The sequence below is a fragment of the Pezoporus occidentalis genome, unplaced genomic scaffold (assembly GCF_034315485.1).
Source record: "Pezoporus occidentalis ecotype Australia unplaced genomic scaffold, CSIRO_AGI_Poc_V1 ctg200, whole genome shotgun sequence".
Classification (NCBI taxonomy): Eukaryota; Metazoa; Chordata; class Aves; order Psittaciformes; family Psittacidae; genus Pezoporus; species Pezoporus occidentalis.
In genome coordinates this window covers 2,371,367-2,397,959 of record NW_026913857.1, presented here as the reverse complement: position 1 = coordinate 2,397,959, position 26,593 = coordinate 2,371,367, and the positions used below count along the sequence as shown (strand labels likewise).

Sequence of the window (26,593 nt, the reverse complement as noted above, 5' to 3'; positions counted from 1 at the left end):
TTGGATGCAACGCTTTCATTTAGCGCAGCGCCACATGTATCCTGCGTAGTATTTGGGGTTCATGTGTCTGGGGTGGGGGACTCTGCCATCGCTGGCCCCATGCTGGGTGCTGCCCGGGGTGGGTGGTGGGTGACAGAGCCCCAGGGGCAGCTGGGGTGGACTCTGCAGGGCCGAGCTCCAGAGCCCTGCAAGGAAATCAGTCATCAGTGTTGCTGTGGAAACGGGAGGGGAAACCCATCCATGGCAGCCAGCGCCCCACTGCCGGGAGCCCTGCGGGCCTGGCCGGCGGGAGGGTGACACGCAGCCCCTCGCACCCACCGCTGCGGGCCCGGGGAGCTGCTGCTGTCGCCCTTTGCGGGATGCCCGTGCCCCCCACCCGCGGGGAGCTGCATCCCAGCGCTGCTGCTGCGGTGGGCAATGGCACAGCTTACAGTGCCCTGTTTTGGGGGGCTGTGCCGCACCTCAGCTCTGCTGTGCCGCCTGCCCAGGGACACACGAGCATACTTTCAGTGTATACGTGTGCAATAGAGCAGACTTGAAGGTACAGCCATGTACAGCCAAGGTACAGCTGGGCTGGCTACAGATGTTTCCGGGTGCAGACGGAGGAAAGGAAAAGGCTGCCTTATACAAAACCCAACCAGCACTCACCAGATCTCTTGTGCTTTGGAAATATTCCACCTGAAATCCTAAAAACCAGGCATGCAGGCTTACACGGATTAAAACGAAAATACGAACTATGGAGTCATGGGCGCTCCCAGAGCTGTGCCCTGGAGAGGCAGGTAGGGAATTACTTAGCTGGGAAGGTCTCGAGGGGCACAGAGAGGTCTGGGGGGTGACAAGGGATTTGGGCTGTGTGGTCAGGACAGAGGTGTGAATGCCAGAGGGTTTGGGGGGCTCACAAGATAGAAGAAGGGATCCTCAAACACGGGGTATTCAAAGATGAGGTGGTGGAGGGGAGAGGGCAGGGATGGGTGCAGAGGGGCTGCGGGTGCAGGGATGGGTCTGTGAGGTGTGTGGGGTACAGGGAGGGTGGGGGATATGTGTGAGGTGCAGGGTATGTGATGGTTGCAGGGGGGCATGGGGTGCAGGGTGCATGATGAGGGGTGTAGAGAGTGTGGGTGAAGGGTATGTGATGGGTACAGGGTTTGGGGTGCAGAATGCAGGCAGGTACAGTGGGTGGTTATGGGGGTTAGTGCATAGCATATGTGGGGTTCAGGGTCGGGGGAATGAGGAAGGGGAGGGAAAGGGACAAGGCGCCGTGGAAGGGACTGAGGCAGGAACGGGCAGTGATTACGACAGAAACAGAGACCAGAACATGGACATGGGCACAGGCAGAAACAAGGAAAGGGATTGACGCAGGGTGAAGGGCAGGGCCAGGAGGCAGCGGGGTCTGGAGAAAAGCGATCTGCAAAACCCGGGGCGTCAGGGAGGAGAGGAGAGCAGTTGCCAGAGAAGCCGGACCAGGAGAAGAAGGAGGAGGAGAAGAAGGAGGAGGAGGAAGTCGGGGCCGAGCCGCTTCCTGTAGGCAGAGGGATGAGCGCAGACAAAGCTGGGTGGGGACTTGCCGCTCGGGGCTGCTGCTGACCACCCTCCTCCTCCTTCCGGCCCTCTATCCTTCCCTCCGGTCCTCCATCCATCCCTCCGGTCCTCCATCCATCCCTCCATCCCTCCGTCCCGCCGCCGCCCGCCCCGCGGGGCAGCACCGCCGCCTCCAGGTACCGTCGGGCAGACGCGGGGAGCCGGGGCTAGGGGCACTGGGAGGACCGGGGCTGGCAGCACTGGGGCACACTGGGGCTGGGCAGGGCGGTCCCCAGCCTCCCGTTGCCCCCCGAACCGCTCCCAAATCAGCAGAAAATCCCCCCACATCCTTCAGGGCGCCGATTTCTGCGTCACCCCACGGGGAGCCCGCGGGATCGGGTGGCGATGGCACCTGCGGAGGGGGGGCGAGGGTCCCCATCCCGCCTGGGGCTGGGTGCGGTACCGCACAGAGGGGCCAGTCTCCCCAACAAAGGTTTGGATTCAGAGGGTTTGATCCTCAGTTAATCGTCTGATTTGCCATCACAGGAAAGGCTTTTTCCGCTAATGAATGAGACAGTGTTCTTTCTTTCTATTTTTTTTCTTTTCTCCCTGGGAAAGAAGGGGGAGACTTTCCCAGCCCCAAATCCTTGCAGCAGCCTCAGCTGGATGGATCTGCCCCAGCCTGGCTTGGGGGGGGGATTTGGGGGTGATGGTCACCTTGTGCCCCACCCCACCATCCCCACAGCGACAGTGCTCTCCCCATCATTTCAGTCCAAATCCTTATTCTTCTCAGTGGTGGTTCATGGGGTGAGCGCTCCGGGTAAAATAACCCTGGGAAAATCACCAGTCAATGGAGATGTGTGCTCCGGTAAACCCGGTCCAGGGCTTGCTTGCCCCAGTGGGCAGGGAATCCAGCAAAAAACTTTTGCCTTCTTGCCTCCTCGGTGGAAAATGGATTTATTTTTAGGGAAAATCTTGAAGCACAGAGATTCCTAATTACTAACTAATGAGTTACTAATGATCTGAAAGCATGCTACCCCAAAGGGTGGACTCTGAGCACACATTAACTGCCACTGCTGTACCTGCTCCCTGCAGGGCAAGGGATCGTTGCAGGTCTGGTTTGTAATTTATTTCCCTGTTTTTCCTCTGGGCCCCCAAATTACCAAACAGTGATTGCCCCACCAGTGAGCCTGTGCTCGCGAGAGGGAAAGGGGACAGGGCTGTGCGGGTGGCAGCAGCACGTATCCTGGCATCAGGCTGGGGCCAGGCATGGAGGATTTTTCCTTATAACTGGATTTCCCTGAATGCAGCTGGAGCATGCGATTTTAATCCTCTTTTCTACCATATGGCCCCTGGCTGGATTGAAATATGACTCAATTAATTATTGCCAGGAAAGCCCCAGGGCGAAGCCTTTCTCCAGGAGGCTGTTTTGAGGTGCTCCAGAGGCTGTAATGGGGCTCTTCTCACCCCATGCTGCAGGGCATAGGGCACAGGGCACATGGCTCAGCCTCATCCTGTCCCAGCTCCCATATTGGCTCTGCAAGGCTGGTCATCAGCCATGCTGCTCCCTTGGCACCAGTTTTAGGGTTTATTTTTCAGCTTTTTTAGCCTTGCACTTGCTTGCAAGAAGAAGCAGGGGCTGCTGCTTGCTGCTGCTCCAACAGTGTGCTGCAGGCTGCTCACCTGTGACACGAGTTGGGCAGACTCGGCATCACCTGCATGTCAGCTGAAGTCAGCCTCATGTCTGAAATAGGGTATCCCCAGCTTGTGGGGGACACAGCCTGCACGTGCCCATCCTTTCTCCCAGATTCTCTGGGAGCTGCCAGCTTTGTTCCCAGTGGTGCACATGTCGGTGTTAAGGATGCTGATTGCATTTTCTCTGGGATCCTTGCACTCATGAGCTGGTGGTGACCCCCGTGGGGGAGATGATAACCAGTGTGCATTAGATCCTGGCACTGGGCTGCCTTATAGCATGCAGTTATCGAGACCAGGAGCAGGCGATTGCAGGGTCTCCTGATGGGATTCCTGTGGGTAGATGGCTGCGAGCTGGTGACAAAGCTCAATTATTAGTATTATTTTTATCCCTATGGCAGCCTGCTGCTTTGCCACCCTGTGCCGGGGTGGCTGCGAGTGTAAAATGCGATAAAGAGGCAAACTTTGCAAGGATGGACCATGCCTTCCCTCCCAGCAGGTGCAGGCGTGCCCGCTGAGCTTCCAGTGCTTTGGTTCCGACTGGTGGTGGCCGAGGCATCACTTCTCCTTTTGAAACCCAGTGAGTCACCGGAGGAGGACAGCGAGGCGCTGGCGCAGGCTGTTACCATAGTAATTAGGGCTGGGGAGCCGGCAGAGGAGCCCTGTGTACCCCCAGAAAGTGCTTCCGCAGGGCAGCCATGCCTCTCCATCCCGTATTTCAGTGCTAGGATGCTCGAGGCCAGCCAGATTGAGATGCATGTGCTGCCACTAAGGACTACAGAGCTGCACTGCTTGCTCCCTACTGCTAGCCTTCTGCCCCATTTTGGGTTGGGAATAAGGCATTTGCCCCAGAAAAAGCACCATTGTTGGCACAAGTTGCGTCAGTTCTCAGTGTGACTTCTCTAAGTGTGTCATTCCTGTGCCCAGAGCGGGATGCAGGAGCAGGATACAGCTGTGCATGCTCACAGCCGGCGTAGAAGCAGGAGGAATGAGCAAAGGGATTGGGGTGTGTTTTCAATTTTTCTTGCTTTTCAGGTTCTTTTATCACTGTTTCTTCCTCTGTGGTTTCTTGCTCAGCTGCTTTGTGGGGTCACAGTGGCTCCTGGGAAGAGGGATGGGGTGAAAGGCAGAGGGAGATGGTACCCCATGCTGTGGGGCAGGGCATGGGGTGCAGCATGGTTCATTGGCAAGGGGATTTTTGTGCTTGTGCTTGCACGGTTTTATTGCCTGCTCACTTCCAGTGGAGCTTCAGCCGTTCCTCGTGCGTATTTCTTTCTTCTGTATGCCACATATATGGTGCAAACACCCCCAAAACTGGTCCATTTAAAGTGCAGGAGCAGCTTTGTGCCCCCAAACTCATAAGGAGAATTGAAAAGGGGGGGGGGACGCTCCTGCTTCTACTTGTGGGGGAGCATGTGATGTGTGTGGGGGAGTGCAGGCTCTCTCCCAGCTTTCTGCACACACTTGGCACGGGCCATTGGGCATGAGCCATGTTTGAGGCAGGTCTGAGCTGGGGAGAAGGACAGGATGGGCTCCAGCTGCTTGGAGGACACAGATTTGGCACTGTGGAAAAATAGGGCTTGCTCTAAAACCCATCCAAAGTCACTGGGATGGTGTCTGTGGAGCCTGGGCTTTGGGTCAGGCCAGGGTTAATTACTGATACCTTTGACTGGAGCGGTGCAAGCAAACCACCAGTGCTCTGTGGGTCAGGAGGCAGCAGGAGTAGCAATGCTGAGGCCAAATGCATCTCCTGCATTTCCTGCAGCTATGATGGACTTCAAACACCAAACACAAATTTTCACAGGCTCAGTGGGAAAAAAAAGAAATAATCCCTGAAATGACATAGTACCAAACCTTACAAAATTGCTATTCGTATGCAGCTGAGAAACCCTCAACAGTTCCTGGGCAGTAACTATAGTAGGACCTGCACCTGGGTCGGAGCAATCCGAGGCACAGCTACAGGTTGGGCAGAGAAGAGATTCAAAGCAGCCCTGTGGAGAAGGACTTGGGGGTGTTGGTTGATGAGAAAATGAACACGAGTTGGCTTCAGTGTGCACTTTCAGCCCAGAAAGCCAACTGTATCCTGGGCTGCATCAAAAGGAGCATGACCAGCAGGTCGAAGGAGGTGATCCTGCCCCTCCACTCTGCTCTCGTGAGACCTCACCTGGAGTATTGTGTGCAGTTCTGGTGTCCTCAACATAAAAAGGACATGGAACTGTTGGAACAAGTCCAGAGAAGGGCCACAAGGATGATCAGGGGACTGGAGCACCTCCTGTATGAAGACAGGCTAAGAAAGTTGGGGCTGTTGAGCCTGGAGAAGAGAAGGCTGCGTGGAGACCTCATAGCAGCCTTCCAGTATCTGAAGGGGGCCTATAGGGATGCTGGGGAGGGACTCTTCATTAGGGACTGTAGTGATAGGACAAGGGGTAACGGGTTAAAACTTAAACAGGGGAAGTTTAGATTGGATATAAGGAGGAAATTCTTTCCTGTTAGGGTGGTGAGGCACTGGAATGGGTTGCCCAGGGAAGTTGTGAATGCTCCATCCCTGGCAGTGTTCAAGGCCAGGTTGGACAGAGCCTTGGGTGGCATGGTTTAGTGTGAGGTGTCCCTGCCCATGGCAGGGGGGGTGGAAATAGATGACCTTAAGGTCCTTTCCAATCCTAACCTATTCTATGACCTGCTTATCCTACCAAACTCAATTGGTTTTCACCTTATCTGGTCCTTCCTTTGCTCTTCACATGCGGTTTTCTTTGCCTTTGTCTGTTGTCATCCTTGTAATTTGGGCTAATTAGTTTATCTAAGGGAAGGTCTAGGCATTGCTGGGTTGTGGTTGGTGAGTATCAGCAGCATAGGGAAGTCTCTGGTTGTGGGTGATGCTTTTGTCTAGCATCCAAGAGCCAGCTGAGCTGCAGGTTGGTTATTCTCAGGGGTGCTGCTGTGAACCCCAAAGTGCTATACTCAGTATAGCAGAGGACCCCAGGAGCTGGCATGGGGTAGAGGTGGTGCAGTGGTGGATAAGATCCTTTAGCTGAGTTGGTATCTTGGTTTACAGGTTTATTGTCCTGCCATTGCTTGCTCTCCCAAGGGCTTTAGGAAGGAAAGTTGACTCAGCTGGCTCTGTCCCTCCCCTGATACTTCCAACAGGTGCCTCTCCCAGCTGCGAAGGGCCTGGCTGAGCGTCTGGGTTTGTAAGAGAGAGCAACTTGGGTGGGAAGGGGGAGCCTTGGAGCTCATCAGAGACCTCAAACATCAGTGCTTTTTCCTAGATCATGTGAGATCCCACCAAAGAGGAAAAATCCCTGGCACAGCATGGGATTTTGCCACCGCAAGCTCCTTTGTGTTGCGGTTTTACCCTACACCATGCTGTTCAGCATCCCACCTCCTGCTGCCTACAGCATCCTCCAGACTGGTACAGCTAAACCCCAGCCCTGAAGCCTGACTGCTGCCTGCTGTGGTCTGAGCTGGCTTTGCGCAGAGCCACCAGCTGCAGTGGGGGACTGCGGGGACATCGGTGCCCCGTGCCACCGCTGGTGCCTTAGTACAGAGACACAGCGCTGATTATGGGAGATGCCCAGAGTAAGTCGGTGCCAAGTAATCCCCTTCCTCTGTCTGTCTGTGTGAGAGCAGCTCAGCAGCCCCAGCACTCCCCTGGCTGGCACCGCAGGGAAAACAGTGACACTGTTTGGGTGGGCTTCTGTGCTAGTTATTGTAGGGTCATTGCAGTGCTGTGATGCCTCTGTGTCAGCCTGCTGCATAAGGAAACCTGCACTCCTTTGATGACAGCACAGCTGGATAAGTCCCTGCAGCTGGATGCACCCTGCAGCACCCCTGGCACAGTGGCCAAGAGGGCTATGCAGGCCCTGCACCTCCTTGGGGCTCTGAAACCACTGTGGTGTGAAGACTGGAGAGGAGTTCAACAGTGGTTTGGGTTTTATGCCAAGTTGTGCTAAACACCAGCATGGCTCCAGCCCTGGGCTTGTGCAAGGGGGGCATTTGTGCTAACACTGAAACCTGGACTTGCTGATTCTCTTTCAATAAAAACTTGTCTTGGCTTACTGGCCAATAAGAAAATGTGGCATTAAGTCTATGCAGGCAAAAGCAGCAGTTGTGATGGAACCAGAGCACTTACTGCTCCTCCAGCCTGGGGACCTGAGGACAAGGCAGGGTGTCCCTGTGCACCCGCCAGCATCCGCAGGGATTTGGAGAAGCATGTTTTCTCTCTTGCCTGCTCCCATCTGAGCTGTGTCCCAGAGGACAGACCAGGAGCTGAAGCTGGATGAACTGCAGGAGCATTTAACCTGTTGCAGCGTCCCTCTAACACATGATGGCATAGGGGGAGCATGGCCAGGTGTCTGAGAGCCACAAGCCTGAGGCGTGAGTCCTTTAAGGGGGATGCTGAAGGGATGCTTCTGTCTTCAATCGCCTTAAGATCCTTTCCATAGCTGTGAATTCCTGCAGACTGAGTGTATTGCGCTAACTGTGGGTTTGGAGAAGTTGTACTTTTTGGGCTGTTTTGGGATAGAAGCTGCCAGCTACTGGTAGATGTGAGATGCTTAGTGCTGATTTCATTCCTTTTTGGTCCCAGTGTCTTTGGTTTTGCTTTAGAGTAAGTGCAGCAAAGGGAGGGAAGCAGGATAAAGAAGGTGTTGAGAGTCAGGGAACAGACCCCTACCATGATAGGGGTGCCAGAAACGTGTCTTCATGATGCTGCTGTCAGCAGGGAATGCCAGGACAGTGCCAGTATGTTTCTGCGTGTAGCAGGAGTCATTGTTAGGGCTCTGTCTGGTTTGGTTGGTGTGAGGAGCAGCACCAGATGAGCTTTGGTCTCTGGGCTTGTTCCTGTCCTTGACAGTGTCCAGTGGGTTTGGGTTTATTGAACTGAACCCAAACGGAAGATCTGTGTCACGGCTGCCTTGGCCATGCCGTGGGGCTGGGCTGGATTGCCAGTGGGTTATTATCACCTAATGGGTGATAACTAAGGGGGGCCTGAGAAGACTGGGACAGTGATTGCCACCCAGGCTGGGGCTCCAGCTTGCTCTCCCCCACTGCTGTCAGCAGGAGGAAGGAAACCTGTGGTTCATTGGTGTTTCAAGGCAGAAATCACCTTGCAAGAGTTTATTCTCCATTTCAATGTGTTCTTCCTCAAGCAGACCTTGGAGGAGCAAGATGTAGAAGAGTAGTAAGTATCCATCATCTGCTCATGGGGTTGGGGCTGTGCCCTGTGGAGAGCCCTGGCTCATGCATGCAGTGGACACTGTGGGGCAGAAGTATGGGGGATGAGTTGAGGAGACCAACTTCTGCCCCACTGCTTCTTTTGCTTTCACATCTGCAGGCACCATTCTGATGTGGATTAATGTGTCCCCAGCATCTGCAGACATGTTCTCAAGTTAATATAGTGTTAGTGGCTCCTTATGTATGGGCTGCATCCAGCCTGTTGAGGTGTATCGCTTTGGGGGAAGGTGAAATGTCCCTGGAGATCCCTTTACACTTATGCAGCCCAGGGGTATTGTCTCCTCTCTGCATCACTGCTCCCAAACTCTCCTGCCAGATCCTTACTGCCTTTTGCCTCTTGAAAGGGTCATCTCAGATGGAAGGACACCAAGACCTTGGTCTGAGTCTCCTGAGGACCAAAATAGCAGGAGAATTTCTCAGTGCCCAGGGCAAGTCCAGAGGAGGCCATGAAGATGCTCAGAGGGCTGGAGCACCTCTGCTATGGAGGCAGGCTGAGAGAGCTGGGGCTGTTTAGCCTGCGGAAGGGAAGGCTCCAGGGAGATCTTAGAGCAGGTTCTTGTGAGCCCTAAGCTGCTGTAGAACAGCAGGTTCTCTGTGGGTCATGTCCTCCTTTCCAGGTTCCCAGCATGTGTGCAGAAAGCATCTGACCATTGTGTTTGCATGGTGGAGACTTCTTTACCTCATATGCTGCTTGCATATGAAGAGGTTGGGGTTTGTCCTCATGGTTGCCTTTTGGCTTCCTTACCTGCTCTGGAGGATGTTCCATCAGCTTGTCATACAGTTTTATCTCAATTGCATTATGGTTGCATTGGTTCCATGGGCTCTTTTGCTTGTATTGCCTCTTGGATTTGACCTGTTTTGTCAAAAGCTGTCCCCAGAGTGTCATGCAGAAACGTGGCCAGGTCTTCTCCATGTGGCTTCGTCTTCCCATATCTCTACATGTCTGCTTGGGTACTTCCTACCCCCTCACTGGGTCTGCAGTGGTTTGGGGTCCTTAGCAGGGGTCCTCAGCCATCTACAACCTGTAAACCTATCTGAACCTCTTCTAATTAGTCGTCAGGACTGTGTCTGCTGCTGGAGCAGCTCTGCTCATGCTGGAAAGTGTCTAAGCAGAGCTCTCTTACCTTGGATGGCAAAGTGTTGAGCACTGACCAAGTCTGGTGGAGTCCCATCACTTTGTGTAGGACCTTATGAAGAGGCAAAGGTTTGTGCCTCTGCCATGGGACAGGAGCTGCAGCATGCCCCAAGGACAGCATTTCAGAAGGGCTTTAATCTCGGTTATTCAAGTCATGCTGACCTGATCGCACTTCATCCCTTGTATTTTTAATATCATGGAGATGTGATGGTGTTTGTGCGGTGCTTGCAGGACTGGTACTATCAAAATACGTTGCATTATTTATCATCTGATTTAATATAATTGCTACTCAGCCCCACAGCCCTGCTTGAGGGTTTGTATTTGTGTCCAGTGCTTCCCTCACTCCGCAGCCAGTGCCAGCAGGGGGGACCCTGCCTCCTCCCTCCACACTGTGTCAGGAGGGAATAAGAAGATGATTTTAATGCAGCAACGCAGGCTCATGGAGAGGTGTAAGCGGCAAATAAGGGAGGCACTGATTTTTAAATTATTATGTTTTTAAAGCCTAAATCTAAGCCGTGTGTAATTTTTGCATTAATGTGTGTAAAAGTTAGGCTGGCTTTGAATCAATATGGCTCCTCCATCCTACCTGAAAGCGAAACCCAGCCCCCCAAAGAGCAGCTGCCTTCATTGATTTTCATAGCTCATGCTGGGAAAAATACAGGAATCAGGAGCACAGACCCGTGCTGAGGTTTCCCAGCAGCCAGGTAGGCAGGGAAAGGCACTTGCCCTTGGGAAAGCAGCTCACAGAGCACCAGGGACCAAGCACAGTGGCTCCGGCTCATTTGGCAGAAGGATTAAAGCTCCGGGAGCAGGCACGGGAGGGACAAATGAAGCACATGGTGCCCGTGGCACAGCCAGGATGGACTGATCTCTGGCACAGGAGGTACCGGTGCAAGGGAGGGGAGGGCAAAGCAGCACGGGCTACACCATCTTGTGCTATTTAATGCAGGGTTTGCGCGGTTTCTTTGGCTTTAAATTTTTTGCCTTTATTTTTTTTAGCAATGCTTGATATTGCAAGTGTAAAACCACCGCCCAGGCTAGCAGCTCTGGGGTGGCTTTCTCCTCCTTCCTGTGTAATACCAGTGTTTGCTGAGCATGTGTCATTTCACGATATAGCCAGAATAATGCGTGGTGGTAAAAGCAAGGCCGTTGACTCAGCAGGAAGCGTGGCAGGGAGGCTTTACCTCCCTTTTTTAAGGCAAAAATGGTCTGGTTCAGGGATTTTGGGCTCCATGGGAAAGCCAAGATGTTGTATGTGGAGGTTAGTTAGTGATGAGCACAGTGGAGAGGGGCTGAGGATGGAGACAGGTTTAGCAAGCCAGGCGAATAGTGTGGGGAAAGGCTGCTTTGCAGGAGCACTGTGGTCAGGAGAAATGCAGGTGGGTCAGAGCTTGAGCAAAAGGAAGTTGCTGAGCTCACAGCTGTAGTGGTGCTGCCTTTTGATCCCCCTCCACATCCCTGTCCCAGTTCTATTGTGATGGCCGTGCCCTCCTCTCTTCATTGCATTGGGAAGGACCCAGGTGTACTCGCTGCCTCCATTATCAGGTCCTACTTTAGACTGAAATGCATTAGGTTACAGGGAAAAAAAAGAGGCAGCAGCAGGCCACAGAAGTTAAATTTAATTGAGATAATATGGGTCAGCTCACCGACCGAGGATGAAGGAGCAACCTACTTCTCCCCAGTCAGCCCCAGCTAACCTGGTTTGCAGCACTGCCAGGGCTCTGCATCCCTTCTCACATCCCTGCCGTGGACTCTCAGCTTGGAGGATGCTGAAGCCAGTGCAAGCCACAATGAATTACTATTCAAAGTTATTGATTGTGAAAATACAGAGTAGCAAGTGGTATTTTTATTTTCTTCCTCCCTTTCCCTTTCTTTCACCCAGAAACCTGCTAAAATCACCCATGTTTAGTGGTGATCCTCCACCTGCAGCTTGGGATCTGGCCATCAGCAAAGGCTTTACTCTTTTAACAGGTATCTCAGTGCTGTTGTAGTGCAACAACTTTGTAGTGAAGCCTTTGCAGAGTAACTGTAGCTGCAAGAGACAAGATTTTACTCCATAACCCATGCCTAAAGCACATCGAATCTCAGAAAGTAATTACAAAGCTCTCCCACCTCCACGCAGAGCAACCGCTGTTGGAGTAGTGGTTCTAACAGCAACAGCTCTGGATGCTGTGAAAAAAATGGAAAAGAAAAAAGAAAGGGAAAAAAAGCTCCCAGCCCTGTTGCTTTGATGGCAGGGATGGGAAGAGAAATACCAGGCAGCAGCACCAAGGCTTTGCTCTACTATAGCAGATAGGCTGTGACCTGTTTGCTGTATTTGAAGCTTGAAATAGAGCCTTATGAGTAATGTGGTTCAGGTGCTTATCACTAATTAATTAATTCTTTTGTACAGTGGATACCTAATTAAAGCAGTCAAAGGTAATTCCTAGGGGGGCTTAAAACTAATGGGATGCTTAACGGGGTTGTTTCTTTGCTGATGCAACTTGGTGGGTGATTCCCAGCGGCCGGAAAGGGTTATTAGACTTTGTGTGAGTGTTACTTAAAATAAAATTCTAATAAAGGTTTGATCCGGGTGAAATCATCAGAGAATGATTCCTCATTGCAGTGATTTCTGCAGCTGAGGGCTTCACGGACTGCAGAAGTTGCTTGGGCAGAAAGGTGAGGTACTTGCGTTGTAAGCAAAAGGAGCAGGTTTGGGCTTATTGTAGCTGGGATGAAAAATGCCTTACAGAAGGATGTGCCCAGCAGGCTGGCGCCATGGCAGGAGCTACTACAAAATCCACGTGCTCCTTCCCATTTCCTGGTGTCACAGGGATGTTGCTCTCTAAAATGTGATGTTTTAGCCAAATCAGGGCTGGCCCCAATTCCTTTGGGGTGGCTGTGCCCCCGTGCTGACAGGCAGGCAGTTGGTAAGTCACTGTGGCCTTGAATTCCGGGTGACTTTGTGTGGCACTCAGGGTGGTTTGTCCCTTCTGGAATGGTTGCTGACACAGTCAAATGCCCAAATTATTTTCCAAAGGCAATGCTGTGTAAAATGCCTTCACCTTGAGCACTCCTTCCTTCTTCCCTTTGCTTTCAAACCTCATTTTGCACCTTTCCCTAAAGGTCTTTATCTTGACCATGGCAAATAGTTAAGAGGATGCTAAAAACTGAAACCCAAGAATGGATCAGTTAATTAACATGAAATAATAGCTCTTGGCTGCTTCCCTTAATTAAGGGTCAGGAGTTCAGAGCTGTATGAACAGATGTTGAACTCCTTTTCCTGGTACAGGAGCTCATTGCTTCCTTGGCAGCTTTAACCATCTCTCTGTTTTTTCCTGGGACAAGCAGCACAGAACTGGGGCTTGTGAGCAAGGTGTGTACAAAGAATGTATTTCAGGATAAATTTCAGTTGCTTTGGTGAAGAACTCAATAAATGAAGCAGTTGAGAAGTCATAGGTGTGATGATGCTTCTAGTTAAAGGGTGATTTTGGGTTTTTAGAAGTCTCCCTATGGGGGAAAAAACTTTTTTGTGTGTTTTTGCTCCTTTCTGGCCAGCTGTAAGGTGGTGTGTGTGTCCTAGACCTAGAGTCTCCTTGACAGCAGAAGCTTCTGCTCTGAAGTAAGGGATACCCACCCTGCTGCCACTCCATCAGTTGGAAACAGGTTTCATAGGGAGGATTTTGGTAGTCAAGAGACGATCAAGGTTTCAACAGGAGTTTTTTATTTGGTCAATTCATTCATACTTCCACTATGTAGCTGTTGCCTCATGGGTGCGTGGCTGTTGGTAGTGCTGGGTTACCACCAGCTGCCCCAACACAGTTATATCGGGGTCGCTCCAGCCTGGGAAGAGACATGCCAGGATGAGAATAATCCTAAAGAAAGGGTTTGCTGCTTTATGTAGCATGGGTACAGCATATATTCTGGGAGAGGAACTTGGCTTTTACTGGCTGTTGATGCAGTAGAAATGCAAAATAATAAACTCGGGTATTTTCAATGATATCTACATAGTATTTTAACCAATGTTAAAAGGTGCATTGGACAGGGCTGTAGATAGTGCCATTGACCTCCAGCCTGGGCTGACCCCTGTACAGGGAGAAATCAACAACAGAAAACCCCAACCGTGAAATCACTTTCATTTTTGGTGAAGTGCAGCAGTGGTTTTGCTCACCCCCGGTGAGGGCCACAGAAGTGGAACCTTTGCTTAAACTCTCTGCTGCAGGAGAACCTGAAAGGTGTGACAGGATGCATGCCCTTATCTGTTCCTTCTGGTGTGTCGCACTGAATGTGACAGCTGAGGCTTCTTTATTTCTGTGCCATAGTATGAGCAGCTTTGCTTTCTTAGACTACTGGACCACATATTTGGGCATCCTTATTCTGCAGTATTTGACCAAGCTCCAAGGGCACCCATCCTCCCAGTGCCTGATCTGCACACACTGCTGGGTTTGTCCCTTGTGCATTAAGACCAAACACTTTTTCCTGAGGGTTTTCATGCAAATGATGGTGGGATGGCTTTTCCTTTTCAGAGGAACATCCCCAAAGGCCTTGGGGCAGGGTCGGGGGTCATGTGGCTTTCTGGCTTACTGGGGATACCCAGCTTTGTCACCGGGGAAACAATGCTGATGTTAAACCCCTGACCTTCAGCACGGGGACTGGCAACCCTGGTGACGTTCCTGTGGTGCTAGAGCCTTGTGCTGATCCTGGAGCAGGTCGGTACCTGGCCAGAGAGACTCACCATTTCCTATGATGGGTGGCAGGAGGGAGGGGTACAGATGTCCCAGGCTGTGCTCTCTGGTCCTTCACCTGAAAACACTGTTAACACCCTGCTCCCCCCACAAAACAAAGCTAAAAACTCAACCAAACAAAAAGAGGAAGTTGAGGTTGGTTTCTGTTTGCCTCTGTTTTGAGCCGTTAGGATGCCTGTGAGAAAATACAAAGCTGAGATTCTCACTTTTGCATGACACCTATGGCACAGTGACTGCTCCAGGCGAAAGGACAGCCCTGTGAGACCCAAAATGTCTCTGTGGGACTGGAGCCACTTGGCCCCATTGCAGCTGCTCACTGCTCCTCTCCGGACCTGTATGTGCCTCTTGGGAAAGTGGTTTCTCCTGGAGAGTCAGTCCTGGTGGGCTGCACTGGGACGTGCTCAGCTTTCCAAATGGATGGGGCCCCCAACATATGAAGGACAGAGACCTGTTGGAGGCCATGACGATGCTCCAAGGGCTGGAGTACCTCTGCTATCGAGACAGGCTGAGGGAGCTGGGCTTGTTCAGCCTGGAGAAGGCTCCAGGGAGAGCTTAGAGCAGTACTTAAAGGGGCCAAAAAGGAAGCTGGAGGAGGGCTTTTGACAAGGGTCTGTAGGGATAGGACAAAGGGGGATGGCTTTAAACTGACAGAGGGGAGATTTAGATCAGGTATTAAGAAGAAGTTCTTCCCTGTGAAGGTGGTGAGGCACTGGCACAGGTTGTCCAGGGAAGCTGTGGCTGCCCCATCCCTGGCAGTGTTCAAGGCCAGGCTGGATGGGGCTTGGAGCAACCTGGTCTAGTGGAAGGTGACCCTGCTTGTGGCAGGGGGCCTGGAACTGGATGAGCTTTAAGGTTCCTTCCAACCCAAACCATTCTGTGATTCTGTGGTGTTGCTAAACCTTTAGTGCTTGCGGACTTAATGGAGAAGCATGCATTCAACTGCAGATATTAATAAGATCTGGGATGCAGTAGTGATTGGTTCTGGCAGCACAAAGTGGATGGAGGGGGCATCCAAGCCAGGCTCCCTGCAAAGCCAGCTCCAGTGGGAGCTCTTTATTTAGTGCCCCAGCAAAATTAGGGAAGAGAAAAATCTTTGCTGCAGCTCCCTCTCACTCTCTTTGCTTTGCATTGCTTTGATAACAAGATTTGCTGGGGGAACCAGGGCTGGCTGAACGAGCGGCAGGCTGAGGTTTGACTCCAGTGCGCGTTTTGGGGTGAAATAGGGCTGAATAGGGCTGCACAAGTCTAAGATGGGCAATGGATATGGCACCCTTCCCAGCTGCTGCGGAAGCAGTGGGAGGTCAGGCACCAAAACCCACTGACAAAGGCAAAACATCAGCATTGGGCCTAAAACAGGCACCCATCCCACCTCGCCCCTGTTTGGCGGGAGGGACCAATGCCGGTGTGATAATGAAGCTGTTTCCATGGCAACAGGCTCATTTTTCCCACTCGGGTACTGTTTTATTTATTTATTTATTCATTTATTTATTTCCCAGCATGTCTCTGATCTGTGAGCTGCTTCATCAGTGATTTAAGCACTGTATTGGACATCAGGTGTAAAAAATGGATGTTGGAAAGGGGAATAAAATCCCTGTGGATGCTGTGGCTGAAACCGCCTCCAAGGATAAGGTCCTTTTTCCTCTGTGAAGCAGTGTGATGGGAGCCCACGGGCACAGACCTAGCTCATGTTGTTTTCTGTGCTTAAGGAAATAATGAAACACATGTTGTTTGGGCGTATTAAGGCTCCTTTCCCAGCCAGGTCTGCAACTGCTGCTGAGATCAATGTGACTACACCAGCTTCCGCCCCCTGGAAACACGGCTCTGCTATTTTATTTTTTTTTGTCTGTAATATTTTTGTGGTTTTCTGTATATATTTAGTAATTATTTTTCAGGCGAGCCGCATATTTTTAGCAGTGACTTTTAGCAAAAGCAACAGGATGGCTTGAAAAGCCAGCCAGCCCTGCACGAGGCATTCCCACGCTCCAGCCGGCTGCTGACCAGCAGTGCCGACTGCAGGGGGGTGACAGCGCAGCCATACACTCTGTTATCTGTTCTGGGTGCTGCATCACACCTGGGTTTTGGGGAGGAAAAGGCAGTTTTCAGGAGAGCCTGCTTGCCTTAGCAGGGACTGCATTGGCCCTGTGCCTGACTGTGCCCCTGGGATGCAATGATATGGGCTGACCTCAGCTGCTGGGATGTGCAGGGGCCCGGAGCGATCCCAGCATAAATGGGAGTTGGAATAAATCCCTCTGTTACAATACTCAGCCTGGCACCTTTTCTGGAACAAGAAAAAAAACCCTAGGTGATGACAGCCTGGTAGGAACAAGTCTGAGCCCTGTGCTCCCCAAAATCCTGGCTGCCCAATGGCGTTCACCTGCTTTGCCACTAACTGTGGAAAATACCAGTACATGAGTGATGAAAAGCGTGACTTTAGAACTGAAACCAAGAAGCAGGGAGGCTCCTGCTTTCACTCTGAAAAGGAGCTGTTCTCAGAGGTGGGTGATGCCATGTGGTGCTCTTTCAGTCTCAATGGTAGAGAAACGGTGAGTTTTTTGCCCTTGCAAATATCAGTGCTTTTGGCTTCATTCCTGCAGGCCACCACTTTTTCCTTTTGATTCAGCTGGCCCATGTGGGGAGAACGGTTTTCTGCAAGGTAGAGAAAAACCCACTGGGAGGTGAAAAAAGTCTGGAAAATTGGCAACAGATGGATGTGATCCGCAGGTTTAAAAAAGCAGAGGACCACAGTTGGGTGTGCAAAGGCTGCAGACCCCTAAAGATGCAGGAGGTGTCTCATGACACCTGTAAAAGCCTACTCAATGCCTGTTTGCACCCTCAAGAACATAAGAAAATGCTTTGCAAGGATGCTGGCATCCCAGCTAGGGTCAGTGCTGCCTTTGAACAGTGACAGACTCAACCCAGTGCAAAATGTGCTTCAGGGTACCCCTTCTGTAATGACAGCTGCATATTTAGTCCAATTACCTTCAATAATCACTCTTAAAATGCATTATTGTAAACATGTGGGAGAATTCTGGTCTCCATCCACATGCAACTTGAGACAAAACCCAAGCAAAAGGGGGCGAAAAGCTCGAGGGGAGGTTGGGCTCAGATCTGTGGGTTTGGGGCTGGTGATGGAGCTGGTGCAAGGCGCACACAGCTCTGTGCAAAGGAAGCAGCAGCTTGTGCCGACAAGAAGCTGGCAAGTGAAGGCTGATTTAAGCTTGCAAGCAGGGCTGGCAGCTGGGGGATGCCAGGGCCCCATAGGAGCCCAGTTTGGGAAAAAGGCAGCTTAGCAGGAGGGCTCTATTGCTCTGGCATCAGAAAATGCTCCTTTCGCAGTGGCTTTTTTGGGTTGTACATGGCATTTTGCCTTGCTCTTTGGTTGAGGTGGTGCCATGGCAAGGCAGCTTGTGCCAGGCAGTGCCAGGAGGCAGCGCTGGCAGCTCACCAGGCTGGAGCTGAATGGGTAGCAGCAGGCAACTTGGCAAATTAATTTACCACTGAGTTAAACGAGTCTCTAGTGGCTGGGCTGTGTGCTGGCAGGAGGGATGGGGTCAGTGCCTTTGTGATGATTTGCTCAGGGACAGGGACATGGGAGCAGCACCACCGTTCTCCCTTGGATCAGGAGAGCATATAAGAGGGGTGCATAAATGTGCTGGGAGAGAGAAGTGCATTCAGAAAGAAAGGTAGATGTGGTTATGGATGGAGGAGATCTGGTTGTCCCTTGGCCTGAAGCAATGGTGGCTTTTAATGTGGAGCAAATTAAACCCGAGTCTCATCCTGTTGTGCAGCAGCTCGCTGTATGCATGCTGAAGCAGTGATGGTGGGCAGCTCATGGGCTAGGTTTTGTTGCTCTATATCCTGGGTTGCTCTATATCCTGGGTAAACACTGAAGACCGAGCAGACCGAGCAGCCATAAATGCTGAATCAAGTGCCCCAACATCAGGAGCATCCCTCACCCTTTGCCCAGCTAAATCTCAGTTTTTGGTCTCTGATTTGGCTGGGTGCCACTGATGAAAGAAGAAAATGCCATTCAGATATGTCAGTGGCTCTTCGTTAAACAGTCAACAACAAATCAGGTGCTTTTTTTAGAGCATAAGTACCAGCTAGCAAAAATCAGCAGCAAAATTTCTGAGTCCAGACATCATTGCAAGCACTTTCACATCCTTTTAAAAGAATGAAATCTCTTGCCACATACAGTAAATAACCCATGATGTCTCTGCACAACAGGCAAGTATCAAAACAACTTGGCAAGATCCTGAATTGTGATTACAGTGCAGAGCCCAAAAGAGACAATATCCATGTACTGTACATGCTAAATATCATTAGCATGAAAATAGAATAGCATCCTTACTCATTAAGCTGTGGTCAGGAATCATATTATCCAGGCACACGTGCCATTAAATGGATTAAATAAGGTGCCGTGAATATTCCCCTGTGAGTGCCATTAAACCTGTACAAACCTGCTGTGTCCAAGAGCTGCTGTCACCTGCTGTGCTGGGAATACCTGGATTCCCCAGACAGGGTCAGGCAAGCTCACTTCATCCACCAGGTCCCCAGCCCCAGCTCTGAAAGCTCCACTCCCAGTGCTTGCCCATGGAGGAATGATGCTGCTAGGAAACAAGCTGCCTGGAAAGAATCAGAATCACAGAATGGTTAGGGTTGGAAAGGACCTCAAGATCATCAGTTCCAACCCCCTGCCATGGGCACAGATGCCTCCCACTAAACCATGTCACCCAAGGCTCTGTCCAACCTGGCCTTGAACACTGACAAGGATGGGGCATTTACCACGTCTCTGGGCAACCCATTTCAGTGCCTCACCACCCTTGCAGCAAAGAATTTCTTCCTTATAGCCAATCTAAACTTCCCCTGTTTAAGTTTTAACCCAGTACCCCTTGTCCTATCACTACAGTCCCTAATGAAGAGTCTCTCTCCAGCATCCTTTTAGGCCCCCTTCAGATACTGGAAGGCTGCTGTGAGGTCTCCACACAGCTTCTCTTCTCCAGGCTGAACAGCCCCAACTTTCTTAGCCTTTGTATGGGAGGTGTTCAAGCCCCCCGATCATCCTCATGGCCCTCCTCTGGACTTGTTCCAACAAAGGAATAACAATTTCCTTCTGACAGCCACTCAAATACTTCAGCATTTTCCCTCCAGTCTGAGGATTTATATATTTTCCAGAGTGATTTTAATTTGTCTGAAGTCTGATGCTCTCAGCATCTACCCACTATCTACTTAAATACTTATTTTCTCATTCAGCATGGAGTCCAGCAGCAGTGCAAGCACCTCCTTGGGTCCTGGGGAAGAGAAATAAATACACATATTGCTTTGGTGTAGGCAGTGTTGCTCCTGGATGAGGGCAGCAGGCAGCTGCCTGCAAGCATCTTAGTCACCCTGGTGCTGCAGAGGCACCTGCCAGGATGTAGTTTGGATGACTACAATTAGTAGTAAAGAGGCATTAGGGGTAGAAGGAGAGGAGGCTGCTCTAGCTTGGCTTGGCTTAAGTCAAAGCCAAATTATAAGGCTTTGGGTTTACTCCCGGTGGCTCACTTCAAAGTGCCACCTGCTATTTTTCTGTCTTCATGTTGAAGGAAGCACGTCCAGTTGCTTGTAGCATGGAAACACTGCAAATCCATCACTGGCCTCAAACTGGTTCAAGTTCATCCACAAGGTATCTGCAGAGGGGCCAAGTGTGGCTAGCTGCTGGTGTCACCAGGGTCCTGTGAGCTGGCTGGGCATCGGCCAGGTCCCCAGCATCATCCCAGCAGCCCTATGCACAGCGGGGTGCTTGCATAGATGTCCCCTCCCCTGCCCCAGCAGGGTCTCAGTCTTCTCTGGCCTTATTTTTGGGCCTGTCTTTTCCACCTGACTGCCTCTAGGGTAGATGTAGTAAGAGCATGGGAGGATTTCCTTGCAGAAGGCTGGTAGCAGGGTTGGATACATATATTTTTCAAAACATCAGGACTGTAGTAGCTGTACAGAAGCTCTCAGCAGTCATCCCTGCTCCTGTGCCTATTTCCATGACATTAATCTTCAGTCCCTAAGTGACTTCCTGGCACCAGAGCACCAACAGACCATGGTCCTCAGTATGAAATGGCACAACATCACTGAATAACATTTGCTGCATTAGAAAGGTCTCTGCAGCATTCAAACCATGCAATGGCATGTTGGTTCATGAACATCTCTACGGTCACTGGCTTTCCCACCAGCCCAGGACCAGCTGCTGCACCACAGATGTGGTGGCACCACCACCACCATCCACTTTGTGGCTAAAAGAGAGAACTGAAAGCAAAAGCAGGAGAGAGGCACCCTGCTGCTCCAACACCTCTCCAGCAAAAAAATGGGGAGAGCTGAGAAAAACTAGCACGGAAACAGTGCACAAGCTGGAGCTAAACCTCAAGCAATGGCACAGAGGGAATGGGAGCAGACCTGGGTAGGAGCCTGGGTTATTACGGAGACATGGTGGGAGCTGGGCTGTGGCAAAGGGGGAAGGATTTTGGCAGCCTTCCCCAGGAGGTGCTCTTTCTGCCCTGCCATGTGCTCTCTGCACCAGACAGTTAAATTGCATCCCCTCTTGCTGTGCATCCTACAGCATGCTTGGATGTGCTGTGGGGCTGCTGGAGAGCAGCTAAAAGCCTGGCTGCCAACAGCCCTCGGATGGTTGCCCACTGGCTTGGAACCTCTTCCTGTGCTGAAAATCTCACTGAATGTGAATAACGTCACTGGGGGATGTGCTTGGAAGGCACAAGGAGGTGGGGGGATACAGAAGGAAACCCACAGCCTTTCTGCCTTCCTGGCAGGGTATGGGACTTAGCATCTGCAAGGGCTCTGGGTTTCCTGATGCCATAAATAATGGTCTCATTGCATTGACTGGCATCACAGCAACCTAACCTGGCTCCTTTTTTTCTTTTTTATATTCTCTTAACCAAAGGTAGTGAACGGCCAAGAGGAGCAGATCTTTCCCTAGAGGCACACATCACCGGAGAGACCTGCTTCTGGTAAAGAATAACTCCTCCTCGCGCTCCCCATGGGGCAGGGGTGGCTGGGGAGGAGTATCATCTAAAACCCCAGCTCCCCTGGCACGACTTTGCTCTCCAGTCACCTTCAAGGATGGGCACCTTGCTCAGTGCCAGGTTGTTTCTTTCTGTACATCCCAGGATGAGCCTCTGTCCTTCATATCCTCCAAGATGGGCTTGAGCTGAATGTTCTCACAGCTTTTCAGTGTCCTCCCTAAAAAGCTCCTCATTTTAGGGCTGTGCCATCCTTGTCCTATTGCCTGGGACTGGTGGGAGGCTCGCTGCGCCCTGCTATTGCAGGACACTCCCCAGAGCCCCGTTTTGGAGCTCACAGGCAGCCCCAGCCAGGCAGGGGCAGCACGGCGTGGCTGTGCCCACACTGTATAATACTTGCTGCTTGCAAAAGCACTGGCTGCCAGAGGAGCTGAATGCTGGGTTTCTGGCTATTGGAGCTCGAGGCTGTTATAAAGCAGCGGAAAAACATCCGTGATCAAGATGGCGTGGACTTAATGAGCCTGCCTGGGGTGGAAATCTTGAGAAACAGGAAACTCCAGCATCCTGTTTAGCATCTCAGTGTTCAAGTTGGCAGCAGGGACAAAGCAAGGGAGGCCAAGGGACACAGGGTGAAGGCTGGGCATGGGCATTGGTGTGGGGCTGGATAATGTGCCTGGTTCGGGGCAGGGTAATGAGCCTGGTACTGCAGTTCCAGGCAGCCCAGGACTGCCCAGGGGGAGCCCGTTCTCTGATTTCCTTTTGCTTTGTTACCACCACAGCCTTTCATATAACAGCCAAAGACAGAATACAGCCCAGCTGGGGTCCTGCTGTGCTCAAGAAGGTCCCAGTGTCACCTAAGCATGGCTCATAGGGCATTCCCTGCGCTGGGAACAATGGAGAGGGCACAGGAGGGTACCACTGGCGGTGTGTGACTATCCTCCTACCCACAAAGGCTGATGGCTCACTGTCCTTGTATAAACAGGATTCAACCCTGGCTGAAATGCCTGGGTCTGCATCTCTCATCTTCACACCCGCATTCACACAGCTCAGCTCTAACAGCTACACACAGAGAGCTGAAGCACAGCCTGAGAGAGCTGGAAGTGTTCAGCCTGGGGAAGAGAATCTCCGAGGAGACCTTAGGGCAGTCCTTCATTGCATAAAGGCGCTGGAAAGAAAGCTGGAGAGGGACTTCTGACAACAGCACATAGGGATAGGACAAGGGGGAATGGCTTTAAACTGATAGAGAGCAGATTTAGGTTAGATATCAGGAAGAAGTTCTTCCCTGTGAGGGTGGTGAGGCACTGGCACAGGTTGCCCAGAGAAGCTGTGGCTGCCCCATTCCTGGCAGTGTTCAAGGCCAAGGTGGACAGGGCTTGGAGCAATCTGATCTAGTGGAAGGTATCTCTGCCCATGGCAGGGGGATTGGAACTGAGTGAGCTTTAGGGTCCCTTCCAACCCAAACCATTCCATGATTCTACAATTTGGGGTATTTTTCAGGGCTGGGAGCAGCTGTGCCCAGCCCAGCAGTTCACTCGTGTGCTTGCACCCACAGCCTGTCTGGAGAGCGTGCCTGGCCTGCCCATGGCTAGCAACAACACTGCTAGCATAGCGCAAGCCCGCAAGCTGGTGGAGCAGCTTAAGATGGAGGCCAACATTGACAGGATAAAGGTATGAGAGTTTATTCATCCTCTCCAGGCTTTTCTATCACTTACACCAGCTCAGGAGTTGGCTGTCAGCTCAGAGTTATGCTGCTGAGCAGCTGCCAAAAGCATGTTATGGGAGCCGGGATGCGGTGGACGGCAGTGTTTATGGAGGATGTTTGTCTTAAGTGATCCCTATGGATGTGGCTGAAGGCAGCAGCAGATGCTTGCCCGTGGAAAGCCACTGGAAGCATCGCCTGGAGCTCTGCCAGGGGGAGGGACAAACGACTCTCCCTGAGGCATCTCACCTTCTTGGGAGTAGGTTAAACCCATGCTGTTTGTTGCACTTGCTGGTTGAAAGTGTGCTTTGGGCAGTGCTCGGTGCTCAGCCTTGAGGTTAGCAGGGCAACTCTGAAAGCCTGTTTCCTATGGAAGTCCTTTCCAGGAGGTGTTTCCTATGGAAATCCTTTCCAGGAGATGTTTCCTCTGCTTTGACTGCTTCTGCTCCACCCCAGTGGAATTGCTGCTTCTGGGCATGCAAAATCTCATTGGCTTCAAGCTTGAGATCCCAGAGGGTTTATGTTCTCCACTGGGGTGGCTTTGGATGACAGTCAGTCCTGAGCAGAGTGATGCTCTGGGTCTGGCTGCTGGCTGCAAGCACCTCTTTGTGCTTGCAAACCAAAACCTCACCTCTGAGGTCTGGAGCGAGGTAGGGCAGCTCAGGAGCAGCTGTGGATGTCCCTGCCGAGGGATGGGGGACAGAGCTGGCAGGGATGTGGTACCTGCTGAAGTCAGGTCAGGTGAAGGATGAGAATGGATGAAGGATATGAGGGATGCTTATGGGAGTGCATGTTGACAGTAGACCTTAGAGCCCAGATGTGAAAAACCATCCCCACGAGGGACATGCCCCATGGGACATGCCATCTCTCAGGTGGGATGTCCCCAGCCCAGCTCATCCCTAATGCAGGGCTCCTTCTATTCCAGGTGTCAAAAGCAGCAGCAGACCTGATGGCGTACTGTGAAGCCCACGCCAAGGAGGACCCTCTGTTGACCCCTGTCCCGGCCTCAGAAAACCCCTTTAGAGAGAAGAAGTTCTTCTGTGTTATCCTGTAAACCCTCGAGGAGCCTGACCAGCACTCAGGCCACCCTGAACACTGACATAGAGTTTTAGGAATGGGGACAACCTGCTAGTCTGCAGAATTTAAACAAAAAATAAGTAAAATACACGGCCTGGAAGCTACAGAGATGTGCATGTTTAAAGAACCTGGCTACCTTTGGGGGAATAAGATGATCTGCATTGAGAGGCAAAAGATCTGAAGTCTGTAGAGTTGCCTAGAAAGAAAAAAAAACACAACAAAATATGTAAAGAATAAATCTGTGTCACTTTTCTGCTCACAAAATTGTTTGATTGTTCCATATTTAAAAGCACCAGAGCTGTGCTGAGCAAAGTAACTGCTAAGGATGTGTATAGACTTCTTGGAATGATATTGTTGGTTTCTTTCCAAACTATTCTTTTTTATTTAAGTTGTCAGATATATAGCGACAGGTTAGATGAACTATGGTGTTACTCAGTGTTTGGTCTTGTGCGTTTTAGTTCCCGGCAGTTGCGTAGCACAGGGCCCCGTGGTGGGTTACCGAGGACGCGGCAGCTCCTGCCTGCCCTCCGTGTGCTGGCAGCTCCGTGTTCCCAGAGAACCCCACTTGCTAACATTTTGTATATGATTAGCTTCAGCTCTGCAAGTAAGAGTGAATCATGTGTTGTGGTTGGTGCTTCATACTCCTGTGACGACGTTCAGTGGTAGTGCATGAGAGTTTATCTCTGTTCATCCGCTCCAGATTTTTCTTTTGTATCATTTGACACCACATGCTGGTGGAAAAAGCTGTAGGGAGGAAACTGAGGCGATTCTGAAAGCAAAGGCAACTCCTGCAATGCCTTAGACGTGCCTGAAATACCTCCTTCATTAGGGTACCCCTGGGCGTTGAGGGGTAGCTAGAAATCCGAAAATCAGTCGGCCACTTCTTTCTGGGTCTTTCCTCTTTTCCTACACCTCTGTGCCTCTGCCCTCCTCGCTTGGTCCGTGTCCTGCTCTTTTGGCTTCTCAGCAGCATCTCCTCTCCCTGGGGCTGGATCGGGATGCTGCCCCATGGAGGGATGCTGCCCCACAGCGGGATGTTTCTGCCCCTTCCCACACCTACCGCTGCTGCCCCACTACAATGGGTAGAGATGGGGGAGCAGCATGGGGAGCATGGGGCCACCCCTTCATGGAGGTGCCTGATACCTTGTTTACACGCAGCCTGAGCTCTGTGTCAGGCTGGGGAATTACTCCCAGGTCCAGTTCATCTGCCGGCAGTGTTCTGGGGACACAAGCCACCTTCTTTGGATCTGCTTTGGATTTAATACAAGCGGATGTGGCTTGTCTCTCCTTTCCACTGATAAACAGCTCCTGGCTCTCCTTGCTCATCTACACTCCTGGGGAACTTTGGCAATCAGAACTTGGGGATTTGCATACAAAATTAGGTGGGTGTCACATAGGGGGGTTGGGGGTCTGCAGTAACCTGGCTAAACTGTAGTTCTGAATCAGGTATCAGCTTAAAAATCCCTGTGGATCCAAGAGGGCAATAGTCTTTATGTACCTTTCGGCGAAACTTTCTAGCCCGTAATAAGTGCATTTTTGTTTTTTCTACCTTTTCATACTCTTTTTCTAGTCTTCCACAGAGAAGACCAGTTTTTCTTACACTAGACTCCAAACTTTTGGCATCTGGGAACATTTATAGGACATGAGTAGCCTAGATTGTCCCAGTCATCCCACCGTGGCTTTCAGCCCCCCCTAACCTCGATCTTTTTACTACAGCTTACGTAGCTTTAGGATGAAGGATGGATGAAGTCATTTGTTCTGCAGCTGGTTTCACTCTTAATGTTGCAAGGCAGATGTGTAAATACCCCATCCCTGGTTTGTCTTTTGTTTTTAACGCTGATTTGCTGTCACAGAGAGTGAAGCGCAGCCGGTCTTACCCGGGGCTCACACCCCAACCCTTCTCCAATGCTGTCACGAAGTGGTTTGTAATAATTTTTTTAATGACTTCTGTATTTTACAACTTGAATTCTTAATATATAAATGAAGAAATAAAGATGCATGAAGGGTGTGGAGGTGGGGAGTTAAATTAACCTAAACTACTCATTGAAGGTGTTTTCCTTTGCTGGTCTTTATTTCACGTTGGTAGTGGTGTTGACATTGGTGTGCTGCCAGGTATTTCACCCCAGTATTTATATTTGCACAGATACGCCTTTGTTAGCCAAGTAGAGATCGCCTGCCAAGATCGTTTCCCCCCTCGCAACAGAAATACCAGCCATCTCTCCATCCCGATGCCGTTATTTCCAGCATGGTTTCAAATGACATCCAACTCTACCCCCAGGCTTTTAAACAAAAAATATCTGGAGTACTGGAAAAGGACTTTTATTTTCTGCCAAGGTTGCTGGTGGCGGGGCCAAGTCTGTCCCTTCAGTGCCAACCTGCCGCTGCCAGGCTTTTGGGGAGGGGGTGGTGGTAACCGAAAGCCAGCGCAGGGAGGTCGGCGCTGTGATGTAGCGCATCCCCATCCCATGTGGTCTCTGTACTCATTGGAAATAAAATTTTGGATTTGTTTCAA

General features: G+C 51.1%; 1 protein-coding gene across 1 annotated transcript; it reads left to right on the top strand.

Annotated features, from left to right (window-relative positions):
* The first annotated feature begins 1,482 nt into the window (after positions 1-1,482).
* GNG2 (G protein subunit gamma 2) lies at positions 1,483-26,593 on the top strand. The gene is made up of 4 exons (XM_062618508.1): positions 1,483-1,715; positions 21,227-21,293; positions 22,858-22,973; positions 23,930-26,593. The coding sequence occupies exons 3-4, from the start codon at positions 22,887-22,889 to the stop codon at positions 24,056-24,058; spliced, it is 216 nt and encodes a 71-aa protein (XP_062474492.1). The 5' UTR covers positions 1,483-1,715; positions 21,227-21,293; positions 22,858-22,886; the 3' UTR covers positions 24,059-26,593.